The sequence below is a fragment of the Trichosurus vulpecula genome, chromosome 5 (genome assembly GCF_011100635.1).
Source record: "Trichosurus vulpecula isolate mTriVul1 chromosome 5, mTriVul1.pri, whole genome shotgun sequence".
NCBI lineage: Eukaryota > Metazoa > Chordata > Mammalia > Diprotodontia > Phalangeridae > Trichosurus > Trichosurus vulpecula.
In genome coordinates this window covers 148,212,312-148,227,405 of record NC_050577.1, presented here as the reverse complement: position 1 = coordinate 148,227,405, position 15,094 = coordinate 148,212,312, and the positions used below count along the sequence as shown (strand labels likewise).

The following is a 15,094-nucleotide window of genomic DNA, read 5'->3' as shown; positions in this document are numbered from 1 at the left end:
GGAAAGTTGTAAAATGATAAAGCACAGACATATAGAGGTGTAGAAGGGGCTCATGGAAATGATACATTGTATATAATGCAAGATTTTTTTTTGGAGGGGGATGTTGATCAGTTTCGCTGATTCTCTGTTTCTTTTTCTTAAAAAATGTTTTAAAAGATAGCTCTCAGAAAGACCAGGGGAAATACAGGTGATGTAAAAATAAAAGCTATCAATAAAAATCTATGTAAAAAAGAACAAAATGTAGGATCTTTTATAACAAGGGGGCTCCTTCTCATACACCAAAATTACTGAAGATTCCTCAAAAAATGGAACTACCGAAAAAGCCCCGTTTGACAATACTCTGATCATAAACATGAAATAAGTTAAAACAACAACAGTAACAGTAACAGTAACAATAAGAGGGTTACAAATGGTCACCAAGGGTAACTAATGGCACAGTGGATAAGATATTCACTTTCTCTCTCCTCATTCACTTCCAAACATGCTGAAGTCTGGATCTCACTGCTGTTCAATCAAGAGTGCCAGACCTGAAGTCAGGAAGACGGAGTTCAAATCCAACCTCAGACAATAACTAACTGTGTGACTCTGAGCAAGTTAAGTGACTTAACCCTATTTGCCTCAGTTCCTCATCTGTAAAATGAGCTGCAGAAGGAAATGGCAAATCAGTCCAGTATCTCTGCTAAGAAAACCCGAAATGGGGTCACAGAGAGTCAAACAGAACTGAAACAACCGAATACCAAATGGTCACCAAAGATCTGCCGCTGTGATGAGATCTAACAAAGAATTCAAACTGAACAAGGCTTCCTCATGGATGGAGAAGTCCCCTAGATGCTCCTGACTGCGGATGGCATTGTGCTGATTTCTTCAAGCTCGAGAATACCGCAGAGTCCCCTGGAAGAGAGCTACAATGACTCAAGGTGGTTTGGCCTGTCTATCTACATGAAAGACCAATTGGATAAAGAAAGTCTGCTGCCCAGATTATGACATGTATTTGTATGGATAACTTACTATAGAACTTCTCTATTTTTATCTATTTCCCCATGTATCTATATATATATATATATGTATATATCTATTAACTCTCTTTAAATATATATTTGTAATAGACAATATAAATAGACAAGTTGGGCCTGGAGTTAAATGAGAAGACAGCATGAAGGATTGTCTTTAAGAAATTTCAAAACTCCTTTAATGATCCTGAGGATACCATGAAAGCAAAGACCCACATTTTAATGCTTGTTAATTGACTGACGAAACATTCTCTTGATGTTACTATATGGGAGAATACAAGATTATTTAAAAAATTAAAAATTAATATTACACAGAGGCAAAGGTGGATGTGAGTATAATCCATGAAGAATTCTGAAGAGTAAGAGAGAAGACATCATTAAGGAATGCTAGGATAGGAAGAGAAGACCGTAATGGTGAGGGCAAGGGATGACACATGGGTAGCCAGAGTACTCCACTAGTACCCTTGCAATGTTGAGAGAAAGTGAAAGAGACCTCCAGCATGTTGTGTAGACCAACATGGTGCACTTATGGAGGACATGGACAAGAATCACCTAAGATGGCAGGAAAAGAAAGTCAGTCAGTTTATGTTGTAAGAATGAGAGAATCATAAATGGTAATGAAAGATCCATAGGAAGGCTTACACAGCATTGGATATCCATTCGAAGGACACCTGCCTTTTTTTGTGTCCCCCATGTTTAACACTGTGTCTTGTACATAGAAGATGCTTAATAAATGCTCACTGACTGATTCTCTAAGGAGGATTTAAGGAAAGGTATGAGCAAAAATCATATAATATGAGGTATGGAAAAGCTGAATTCTGCTTTAGTGGATACATCAAAGAATCAAAGGGTAAGGATTTTTTAACCTATTAAGCCCAAAATAAAATCATACAGACTATTTAAGCTCATAGAAAAAAATTCTATGGGGTCAACTTGAATTTAGTATAATAAAACAACCACTTTCACTCATAAATAGTTCTAATCTATCTGAGAAAGTCTGTTCCTCACCTCTAGTTGTAGGAGGTTAAGGTCAGAGATGACCATTTTCAGGCAATTTGTTCTGTCATGGCTTTCAGAAAGCTGACAGAATTCTCCATTTGGGATATCTAAATTGGATTTTACAATCCCTCGGCCTAAAGAGGGTTTTATTAATTGCGCTATCTATTGATCTTATGTATACACCATTCTTCTGATGCTGAGATATCAGGCTAATGAAACTGCTTGTGAAGGAGAGGGGAGAGTTCTACATACTTCTCACTCGGTGCCAGTCATGGTTAGATCCCTTTAAGCGTAATCATGGAACAGTATTTTCTTCTTTTCTATCACTAGTTCAGTGAACTAAAGTTAAATTACAGGACCAAGGTGTCAGAAGGGGCTTCATGGTTTTGCCAGGTTCAGCCTCTTGCCTTTAAGTGACTGGCTAAACCAGCCAAAATGGGTACTTGCCTATCTCCAGGAATACAGAGTCTTTGCCAGCCCTTTCCAATATTTAATCACTCTTTTAAGTCAAGAAGTCCATCCTTATTTCTAAACAATTTCTCTCTTGCATTACTTGCCCTTGTTCCATCCTTTGTGGAGAGGAAGGTCATCAGGTCAGCACTTTCCTTGTAACACACTTGCACTTATTTATCACCCTCCTCTTCCTCATGTTAAGTCTAAAAGCAGCGGAATGGTATGGATGTAAAAATCCTATGTTAAACTGGAGATGACAGAAAATTTGGTTTGAATCCTGCCTGTCACAGTTATTGGCTGTGAGGCCTTGGGCAAGTCATTCAATATCGCTTCACACCTCAGTTTTCTCATTTGTAAAAATAAGAATTTTGTTCATAGGATTTTTATAGGGATTAAATGAGATGATATATGTGAAGCCCCTTTAAACCTTAAGGCACTACCTAAACACCAGTTACTATCATTATTAAGAATCTCAGTTGTCTTAACCGTTTCCTCAAAGCATCTATTTTCCAACCTTCTGAAAATTCTTGTTACCATTTTCTAGGCTTGCCCTCAGCAGATGTTCATAAATATTGGTAGAATTCAAGTGAACCTCTCTAGTTTTTACAAATCCTTTAAAAAAATGTGGAGACTGAAAATTGGAAATAATAAGTCAGACTAGCAGCTAATACATGAGAAGGATTCCTTCTTTGTTCTTCATGTCCCACGCTTCTGTTACTGTGTCTTGCTACCATGTTAACATTTTAGCAACAGGGTTGCACCAGCAATTCATTTGACTTGTGATTGCCTGAATTCCTTCAACTCTTTTTACATTCACTCAGACGCCTTATCTCATCATTTGTGGATTTAAAGCCCTATGTTTGTCCCTATATTAAACTTCACTCTGTTCTTGACGGTCCATTTCTCTAATGTCCTCTCGTCCAGGGCATCAGCAGTGCTGACTCGTGCCAAATATAATGAGCATTTCTTTCCATTCCTTCCTCCAGGTCACTGATAGAGACAATAGATAATAATAACTACAGGACTCATCCCTACGTGTGTGTTGCTGTTGGGCCCACAGACAGCCACTTTTTGAGCGTGACCCATTCAGTCTGTTGTGTGTCCTCTGAACTAAAAGAGCCCCGTGTCTTCCCTGCTTATGGATGAGGACAGCATGGGGAAAGAACCAAAGCCTTATTGTAAAGGGCAGATGCAGGATGTCTATTAACTTTCCATTGATCTGGGAATGATTAGCTCTTTACTAGAGCATTCAAATTACTATCAAAATCCTGTGGTTACAAATTGATTGACATATGATTTATTCTATTATCTTTCCAGGAATGATGTTCGGCCTAATGGTTCATAATGATCAAGGTCATTTTTACTTAAACTGCGGGTTGCCCTCCGCCCCCAAAGGCATTGTATTTGGCCTTCTCATCCTACTTTCACAAAGTCTCAAAGTTAAGGGTTAATACTTTTGTAATAATCTCTCCTAGTTCCCTAAGCATCTTAGAATGCACATCATCACGCCCATGGAAACAGGGAATACCTTTTGAAGATACTCTTTAAACATTTCCTTTTCTGTTCTAGTTGGCTCTTCCTACTTTCCTATCTCAGAGGGAACCTGCTCTAGATAGCCAATCAAAGTAAAATATTTTTTGTAAAGACAGAGGTGAAAAAAATCACACCATCCTCTGCATTTTCACAGGCATTTGTGATTCGCTTTTTTTCAAAGGAGTGACATTTTTCTTGGTCATCTTTGGCTTATACACGAATGCATTTTAGTTTTTTAGGTCTGTATCATGCTTGTCCATCAGAGATGTGACCCTATAGTTCATGCCAGAGAAAGGTTCGGTACAAAACAGAGTCCCAGACTCAGTTTCCCTCAGTAGAGGAGAAGCCTCCATCATGAGAGTGGTCCCTATAACCCAGTGGGTCAGTACTTACTCTCTGTAATGGGGTGCCTTTTTTCCCATGGGGAAGATTACTTATGGAATTTTTGGGCTAGGGCTAAGGACTTGACCTGGGATTTCATTGGTGTAGGTTTCTTCCTAGGTGAGGAAACTCCCCCTCCCAGTGCAGATCAGCAACTTCTCTGAAAATTATCATTTTACAGAACTGCCTGGAGCACTCTGAGATTAAGGGACATCCCCAGAGTCACATAGCCAGTATATGTCAGAGGTAAGACTTGAACCCAGGTCTTCCTGGTTCCCAGGTCAGCTCTCTATCCACTATGCCACTCTGCTTTTCATATGGAATTTTTAATACTATTACTTAGCATGAGAAATCATAAGTTGGCCATATAATTAAAGAATATTTTCTGTCTTTCTTTACTTGGCTATCATTTACCCTTTCTAGTAAGGAGAGACAAAAATTTCCCACATCAAGAAAATAAGACTTTTAAGCCCTCGCTTTCATTCTAGCTTTTAATTCTGGGCCATCATTTTGATTTTCCTTCTTTTCTCTTCATTTTCCTAAACCTAGGAACATGATGCCTAACCAAAAAGTGAGCACCATGTTTCAGTGTGAGGGCAACAAGGAATAAAGGTGAGAGGCAAGCAAAGAGTTTGGTGTTTCCAGCACCCAGTGACTCACCATGGTTTATCTCTTGATGCTTTCGAAGAAAAGACTGTGTGCTGTTTGCTACTGGAGGTAAGTAGATTGTCTTTGGGCGTTTTGAATGGCTTTGCGTTGCTGCTGACAGGGTTATGGCCGCTGATACAGGATTTTGCTTTCACTTGTAACAGTGACGTCCTGGAATTGGAGGGTGGCGATGCTGGAGAGGGAGAAGGTTTACACATCGAACTGTGTCTTCTTTCTGGAAAGGGAAGAAAGGACAGAATTCAGTAATTTGTTTTGAGTAGGGAATAATTCCTTTTCTTTCACTCCTCCTACCTGCACATACACACACACACACACACACACACACACACACACACACAGATACATACATACATGAACATACACATACCACAAAGAGGAAATTCCTCTCTTTGCCATGTGCAAATCACTGAGGTTTCAGTCCTAATTATCCTTGCCAATTTCTATGTTCTGCCAATTGGCAATTATTAAATACCAAATTCCTCTATCAAACTGCATTCCAAATTAATTCCAAGGTTCTCATGGGAGAGGCACAGAGATATTTATACAAGGACATTCTCCATAACGCAAACTTAGGACGACCACAACCACAACCACGAAATTTAAAAAGCAGAGTACAAGACATTAACTGGTTTCAGTTAATAAACTAACTAACTGCTGTAAATCCTAACCTAGGAGCCTAGGAATTACAAAGCCATGACTATAGGTTAATAAGCATGAATACCCGGTCAAAAATGGTTAGAAATGGAAAATTCCCAAACCTGAGCTTGGACAGAATTTTTAAAGATCATGAGAAACAGCAGCAGGACCTCACATAGAGCATTTTAATAGTGGATATTGGAGGCTTTTTTGTACTGAGAACAAGCCATTAATTATATTACTTTCATATTCATTGTTATGGCACCATTTTGGATTACATGGATATAATAGTTAAAACAATACCAATTAGGATTTCTGTGCCAGGTTGCCACAGATGGCAATGTCACTTGACACATGATCCCCGAATCTTGGGCAAAACTTGTAGCAGCAACACAACAGAAAACACTGGTTAGAGAGATGGTTCATTTTCAACATTTTTTTTGCCTCAATGGCCATGAATTCAATAATTTAGGCCCAAGAGATGATAACTGGGATACCAGCACCCCAAAGCAATATTCCACAAGATGAGCACACAAATGCACACTGCAGAATACAGTAAATAATATGGAGCCTGAAGATTTCTTAATTTTGGAAGATATTTTAAAGATGTAGAATAGCAGTAGTGTCAAACTCAAATAGAAACAGATGCCTGCACCACATGTGGACTTCAAAAACTACAAATTGTATTTTTATTTATTTTGATAAACATCTCTCCTTATTACATTTTAATTGGGTTTAGGAAAACTCTCAAGTTTTTTTTTTTTTTTTGTAACCTATAGGCTGTGATTTTAACACCTCTGGAGTAAGACATACATTTCTGGACAAGGCCAATGTGGGAATGTGTTTTGCTTGACTGTTCATATTTGTTAAAAGGGTTTTGTTTTTTCTTTTCTCTTTTTTTTCCAATTGAGAGGAGATAGGAAGGAGAGAAAACAAATGACTATTAACTGGAAAAAAAATTTAAATAAAAAGGTGCCCTGATGGAGAGGAAAGTATTAAGTAATAATACTAAACAACGGCTCACGGGTATGGAAGATTATTTTGGATGTATTAGTTCCATTTTTACCTGATCTACTCCAACAAGCATAGTCAATTTTTCTCTAGTTAGCAAGAAGCCTCCAGTACAAAGAAATGGAAGAAAAAGAAAGATTAACTAGGAGGTCAACTAGTCCAGGTGGTACAGTGGATAGAGTGCTGGGCTTGGAGTCAGGAACACTCATATTCCTGAGTTCAAATCTGGCCTCAGACACTTAATAACTGTGTGACTCTGGGCAAGTCATTTAACCTTGTTTGCCTCAGTTTCCTCATCTGTAAAATGAGCTGGAGAAGGAAACGGCAAACCACTCCAGTGTCTTTGCCAAGAATGGGGTCATGGAGAATCCGACATGACTGAAAAACGACTAAACGACTTATCTAGTGCCATCTGGGCAATGCCCTAGTGCTTTCCTGTGCTTCCTTACATTCACTAGGAGGGTCAGGCAGCCATTCTCAAAGTGACACTGCTTCTATCTTTGATGATGATGATGATAATAGCTAACATTTATTACTTTAAGGCACTTTAAGGTTACAAAGAGCTTTACATGTGTCACCTGATTTGATCCTCACAACCCTGGGAGGTAGGTGCTATTATTATCCCTACTTTATACATCAGAAAACTGAGGCACAGAGAGGTTTAGTTATTTGCCTGTAGTAAGTATCTAGTAGGTCTCTGAGGCAGAATTCAAACTCAGGTCTTTTTAACTCAAAGTCTAGCACTCTACCACACTGAGCTATCTTCATGCAGGTACAAACGTTCTAAATACACTAGGGATGAGATTTGGGAGGGGAGGTGGGTTATTTTCTTTAAAAACTATGGCCATGGCTTCAAATTGCTCTGGAGTAACTGTTTAGATTTGTAGTGAAGAATCTCAGAAATGGGACGAGATCTCAGCGAACATCTACTCTCTGCAGTATCACACCAACCATCCTTCTTACGATATTCCTAAGAAATACACAGTATAGGAGACTGAGCACTAGATTTGGAGTCGAATCGCAGCTCTGCCACTCACTACCTGGTGCCTCAGTTTCCTTTTCTGTAAATCTAGGATCCTACGAATGCAACTATGAAGACCTCTGAGGTAAAAATCCTTCTACTTTCAAAGGCAGTTCAATCTACTTTTGGTGAGCTCTTGATGTTACTGGCCAATTTTTTCCTTATGCTAAACTGAAATCTACTTCTGTGGAATTTCCAACCTTTTGGTTCTCATTTTGTTTTTGAAGCCGGGTACCCTTTTTGCTTCCCTCAGATCATTCTAAACTTTAGTACAACTAATACTAATTTTATACAACCAGTCACTTCGACATTTTACCATTTGCCTATTAAAATTAAATACAACAAAACCCCTGCAAAACTGAGTTAAGGATTATGCCACAGGTTCCCCAACAGGTTGAATAAGATAAGGATGATTATAGATCCTGACTTGATGGATCCACGACTGCAGACACCATTTTGATAGATCATTGGCCTGCAGTCCTTGGCTGGACTCCCCTTCTTTGAAGTCTATGGGCATTTGTAATACTAAATATGCTAGTCAGCCAGGTCAGCAGCTCATTCATTCACGCAAAACATTTATTAATCGCCTGCCTACTGCACTCAATACAGTATGATAGCCACTGAGGGAGGTACAAAGATTAATAAAACATAGCCTTTGTCCTTAGAGAATTTATTATCTATGAACTACTGGCACACCTTCTCTCCCCACTCCTTCCTGTTCTTTCTGAATTTTTTATCAGCATGCTTTCCTGCCCTCAGAATCTTTAAATTAGGAACACTGTATAACATAGCAACATCATTAAAATTTTTTGAATAACAAGAATAAGGATCTTATCTTTCTTCCATATTCAGTGCCGAAGATTCAGACCAATGATGTCTCTGCAGCTGCCTGTGCCAAGATCAACTGCTCTTCCCCAAGCATGTGACACTTGCATCAAAAACCAGGCCAATCTCAGAGCTCACCTCTAATTAGTGCTCCCTACATACTCAGGCACTCAAAATTATCTCTGAAAAGCTAAGTTTCCAAACATGGGTCCCAATCAGCTAGGTGCCTCAGTGGATGGAGTGCTGAACCCAAAGTCAGGAAGGCCCAATTTCAAACCCAGACTTAGACACTTACTAGTTAGCTATATGATCCTGGGCAAGGCTGTCTGCCTCAGTTTCCCTAACTGTAAAACAGGGTTCATAATAGCCCCTACTTCCCAGGATTGTTGTAAGGATCAAATGAGATCATATTTGTAACAGTGCCTTGTACACAGTAGGTGCTTAATAACTGCTTGCTCCCTTCCTTCCATTCTCTCCTTCCTCAATCATCCTAAGAGCCAGTTACAATTGTCATTGCCTTTCAACCTCAGTAGCTGACTCAGGTAATTTTCAATTAAAAGTTTCTGAACCTTTTCTCCATCTGCTTATCCACAGAGGCACTTTCAAATAGTAACAGCATCTCATTCAAACTAATAGTTTGTAAGAACATAAACAGCATATGAGTGAAAGACCAAGATGGCGGCAGACCAAGAAGATGGCTTATTGGAGCCCATGGAAAATTTCCAGTACAGTTCCTTAAAAAGACCAACTACCATTGGCAGACTGTTAATGTTTTACTTTCAGCCCTCAACAAGAGGTTGTAGGAGCCCATTTTGTGCGTACTACCCCTCTGGCTGCTTTCATATTTGGCATATGTGGATTCTGAATTCCCACAAGCAGGTGACTGGTAAATGGTTAGCCAGACTATTTCTTAACTGACAGCAGGGATATGGTCAATTGCATTGCAAAAAGGATGCTCTTACATAAGGGACAGACTCTAACACTCAGGTGCCTGCTACCAAAGGCATACTTAGTGGGGGTGACACAAGAGGACGATGGTAAGTAGGAGACGCCCTGGATTGTAGTGACAGATCAAAGGGGAGTGCGAGTCCAGAGCTATAATTAGCCAACTTTGTACCTTGAATCCACTCCTGATCCTCCCAAGGCCAGTGCCTTTCCTTCTGAGATTACCTCCACGTTACCCTGTATATATTTTATTTGGATGTACTTGTTCACAAGTTTTCTTTCTATTAAGGTAGGAGTACCTTGAAGGCAAAGACTGTTTCTGCCTTTCATTGTAATCTCAGCACTTAGCACAGTACCTGGCACATAGGAAGGGCTTAATGAATATTCACTGACTTGTAGCCGGGGCTATGGCACCAAATACCCTCAGATCAATCATTTCTGTGCCAGGGTGCCACAGATAGCAATGACACTTGACACAGACAGGATCCCCAAATCTTCGGCAATATTTATACCAGTAACACAACTGAAAACATTGGTCAGAGAGATGGCTCATTTTCAAAACTTTTTTTTTTTTTGGCCTTAATGACCATGAATTCAATAAAGTAGCCTGAAGAGATGATGATTGGGACACCAGCACTCAAAAGTAATACTCCATAAAATGAACACAATAGGGGCAGTTAGTGTTGGTAAATGATTAGCCAGGCTATTTCTTAACTGACAGAAGTGATATGGCCAATTTAGTTGTAAAAAGGATGCTCTTACATAAGGGACAGACTAACACTCATATATGCATACTTGGTAGTGTTGCTCCAAGAGGATGATGGTGAGTAGGAGACGCTGGATTGTAATGACAGGCAGATCAGAGGAGAGGAGACTCTCATCACGTAGGGAGATGCAAGAGAGACAGTTGCAGGGGTGGGGGTGGGGTGAGGGCTGGAGGAAGGCAACCCATTCGAAAACTAATTATTATTGCTAACGAGGCATTAAGGCCAGTTGTTTCTATGCTGCCAAAGGGCTGTAAATGCTATCGGCACCCTCTGAATTTTGGCACCTTGGGAGAAAACCTTGGTTACCCCTACCTTAGTTACAGTTCTAAGAGAATATGGAAAAAATCAAAATCCTGGTGGTCATGCAGGTTTCAATTACTCCATGAGAAGTGAGACTGCCCAGAAGGCATGCACCCTAAATGGGAATTTTCAGAGAAAGAAAAGGGAAATTTTGCCACAATGTGTGCATCGTTCAAGAAGCATAGCACCTTGGAATTTTGCATATGTTGTCAGAGGCAGCGGATGTGTTGGCTGATTTTGCTGAACTGCTTTTTCTTTCTCCAACTTTGTCTTTTAGTATTCTTATTGCAAGGAAATGCTCACTGGATGAGCAGATATACGAATGTGGTATAAAAACAAAAGAGACCGATTTTTAAGAATAAAGGAAATACAACATCTATGGCAAGAAGAGAGGGCCCAAAGTCTCGTGTGTCACATGAGGAAACTGAAACAGGAAATTTCGAGAGACTCTGAGAGCCCCACAGCCGTTAGTGGCAGGCAGCCCCACACCAACGTTTTCTCTCAGACGCACTTATGAAACTTCTCTCCCCAACTACTCGTTCTTTTTTCAGTTAAGAGGTCACAGGATCAGAGATTCAGGGCTGGAACGATGTCTGAGGCCACTGAGTCCATCTCAGATAAGGAGATTGCGATCCAGGAGGTTAAGGGACTCACTAGGGTAGTAGGAAGCATCCAAGGTGGAATCTGAACCCAGGTCCTGGTCCCAGAGCCAAAAGCCTTTTCAATGAACCCCTATACGTGTACCTTTCCCAACCTCCTTTCCCTCAAGCAGCTTTTTTTTTTTAATTACTGGATTTGCCTTGAGCTTTATCCATATCTCTCACTTGCCTCTGTAATACAGAGTGAGGTAGGGAACACAAAGAGAAAGATTTACTTAATTAATACCTATAGCAGCTAACTGGCCTTGAAACTACTGAAAATGAGAATGACCACTGTTCCTCTCTTGTGGACAGATAACACAGTACAGTGGAAAGACTGATGGATTTGGATTCAGAAAGTCCTGGGTTCAAATCTCAGGTCTGTCCTAACAACCTAGATGAGTTTCCTCATATGTAAAATGAGGAAGTTGAAGCAGATGACCTCAAAGGTCCTTTCTGCTCTAAATCTACTACAGGAGGACTTAAACTTTGTGTTCAAGACCCCTGTGGAAGTCTGAACCTCTACTCAGAATAATGTCCTTAAATGAATAAAATAAAACAATTATAGAATAAGAAATATTAATAAAATAAACAATAATTAATAGAATAAAATAAACACTGAAGATTATGAAAGAAACCAATTATATTAAAATAGTCTTTTTTTAAAGATGCCAGGTTAAGAACCCTTAGTCAATAACATTTTCCTGTTTTTTTCACTTTCCTGCTTCTAAAATGATTTGGGTAGGCACCATGCTAAAGTGTGCCCTACAGGCCTGTCGCAAAAGCCACGGTGGGCCTCAGCGGTCACACACTTAACACAGCTCTAGTGGCAGAATCAGGAATAGAGTTCCCCAGGTCCTAGGAATTTCCACTATGAGGTCATACCATTCTACTCCCTTTCAGCGGCCAGCCGGAGGATGAAGAGGGCACGGGACGTCCTGGACACTGTAATACTCCTCGAAGTCTCTTTTTTTCAGTAGCAGTCCTCAGCGTCACACAAGTTGGCCCTACAAATATGCCACTTTGCTCAGCATCTGTGATTTCATCCACTTGGGGAGCCACATGTCTTAAGCAGTTGCCTGTCGCACAGAGAGGTCAAATAATTTGCTCCAGGACACAGTAACAGAAGTACAATTCGAACCTAGGTCTTCCTGTTTTCAAGTCCAGCTCTCTCTCCTCTATGCCAAACTGCCCTTACCATCGAAAACATGGTAAAAACTCTCTCTAGGCAAAACTGTGAAGCAGGCCAACTCAAGCATTCATTTCCTTGTCACCATTCTCCCTGGTTCTATCTCCTCCCACATAATTCCCAAGACTCTGAATGTATTCAAATTCCCCTTTCTCTCTATCAGCCTACTCTTTCATCCAGAGCATGGCCATGGGCAGAGGATTTAGAACTAACGGGGACTTTCGAAATCATCTGTTCGAACCCTCTCATTTGACAGATAAGCACTATGAGGCCCAAAGAGGTTGTGACTAATAACAGCTTGGTTTGCTACCTACCATGAGTAAAACCGGGATCCCAACGCTCAAACTGCCTCCTTCCAGAGTGATGGGGGTGCTTTGTCAACCCTAACACTAGAGAATCAGGAGCCACCCTTGCAGTTAATATTATTACTACCCCTCCCAGAGATATCTGCATTTTCAAAAAAAAAAAAAAAGAAGAAGAAGAAGAAGCTCCATACTTTGCTGGCTTCCTTTTTTTTTGGCCTTGAGGCCTTCCTAGGGCTTCTGAAATTAGTCCAATCCCTTTCCAGTCTTAAAGCTCTGTTGGGGTTTTCGTTGTCTTGATGGCTCTGTCCCCATGACAACCAAAGGTAGCCAAAAGGGAAAATGACAGCAAAATTTTCACTTTCCAAACACATCACTAACCAGAATGAACCTGTGAAAAACCAGCAAAGAAAGGAGAACAGCCTAGGGCTGCAACTACCCATACCAATGTCACAATCAGTTACTATTCCTTGGGAGGAAAGCAGATCAGAGACTCTAATCCTCCCTCCCAGAAGCAAAGAGAGATTTCAGCCCTGGGGGCTCAGCCACAGGCTCTTCTTTCACTCTCCTATAGGTTTCTTGACAAGAATGGAGGGGAGTTCAAAGTTATCTGTGGTCCAGTGCCACAGGAGCTTCAGTCTTCTTTGGAACATCAAGCCTTTCTCAGAAGCCTTAGAAGGATGGCATAAGAGATCAGGTGGCAAGGTGTAATATCTAAGTGGCATTAATCTTCTCTTTATAGAGCTCAATTCCCTTCCTACCTCCTCCCCCACCCCCAAACTGGATTAGCTTGCATCTGAATTTTATCAGCAGGTACAACTGCTGCTAAAGCATAGGAAATGCTGGCTACTTATGATTTCATTCTTTTAAGCGTTCCACTCATATAGCATGGTTAAAACTAGCCCCCAAGTCTCTGCATCCCTAGAAATTTGAAAAGTGTCATGAAACCATCTCTTATTAAATAATGGTGGCATCCAGTCCTTGGAGAAGATGCAGAATGGGTAAATTATTTTAACTGATCTCGACCTTCTTGACATCTGGATTTGGAGTCAGGGAGAGCCTGTTTGAATCCTACCTCAAACACTAGCTGTATAAACCAGGGAAACTCATCTGACCTCTCTAGGACTCAGTTTCTTCATCTGCAAATCAAAGGGGTTGGATTTGATGACCTCTAGGGTTCCAGTCAGCTCTAAATATATGATGCTACAATCTCTGCAGCAGCATTTGACACTAGTGACAGTTCTCTCCAGGATACTCTCTCGTTTTTCTGACCTGACTACTCAGTCTGTTTCGCTGGATCATCATTTATATCCCCCTCCCACTAATTGTGGGGTAACCCCCAAGGCTCTGTCCTGGGCTCCCCTCTTCTCTTTCTCTACTTCCTCACTTGGTGACCTCATCAACTCTCATGCATTTAATTATCACTTGTACGCACATGACTCCCAGATTTATGTATCTAGCCCTAGTTTCTCTTCTGAGCTCTAGCCCTGGATTAGCATCTATCTAGTGGACATTTTGAACTGGATGTCCTATAAGGCACCTCAAAACAGAGTTCACCGAGTTTTCTCACAAACTCATCCCCCTTCTTGACTTCTTTATTTCAAGGGCCCCCCCTTCCTTTGTTCCCTCATCTTCCTTCTGGTCACTCAAGTCCATAACCTTTGGAGCAATATTCAGCTCTTTACTCTTCCCCCACCTCACACACATCAACCAGTTACCAAGATTCAATATTTAAAATCTCTCCCATATTCATTTTCTTCTCTTGATTCACACATGACCACCATGCACTTCAGGTACTCCTCACCTCTCACTAGTAGAACTGTTGCTATTGTTTGGTCTTTTTGTTCATGTCCAACTCTCTGTGACCCCATCTGGGGTTTTCTTGCCACAGATACCAGAGTGGTTTGCTATTTCCTTTCCCAGCTCATTTTACAGATTAGGAACTAAGGTAAACAGGGTTAAGTGACTTGGCCAGGGTCATAAAGCTAGTTAAGTGTCAGAGGCCAGATTTGAACTCAGGAAGAAGAGTCTTCCTGATTCCAAGTCCAGTGCTCTAACCACTACACCACCTAGTTGCCCCAGAGGCTCACTAGACCGATGGAATTACAGGTTTCATCAACACCACAGCAATATTTTGTATATAATATTTCTATATGTTCATACTAGCTTCTCCAACAGGAGGTGCAATAGCTTCTTGAAGAAGGGACTATTTCATGTTTGTCTTTGTATTCCCAATGTGGCACATAGTAGTGCTTAATAAATGCTTGCTGAGTGACTGATTGAAAAAAAAAAGATCCACAAAATGCCTTGAAGGTTGGAAACCTCAGAACTAAGAAACACCCTCCTTGCTTCTATCCCAAATTTCTCTACGATGTTACATCAAATTATGAAGCTGTTATCTAAGTGCTTTGAGGG

The 15,094-nt window shown here is 40.6% G+C and overlaps 1 protein-coding gene across 4 annotated transcripts in view; it reads right to left on the bottom strand.

The window, feature by feature from the left end:
• ATXN7L1 (ataxin 7 like 1) overlaps positions 1 to 15,094 on the bottom strand; it is a 258,733-nt gene that overhangs the window by 51,284 nt on the left and 192,355 nt on the right. For all 4 annotated transcript variants that reach the window (XM_036760137.1, XM_036760140.1, XM_036760138.1 and 1 more), the window contains one exon: positions 5,037 to 5,259. In XM_036760137.1, the coding sequence (XP_036616032.1) occupies positions 5,037 to 5,259 (223 nt within the window). The remainder of the gene's footprint in view (positions 1 to 5,036; positions 5,260 to 15,094) is intronic.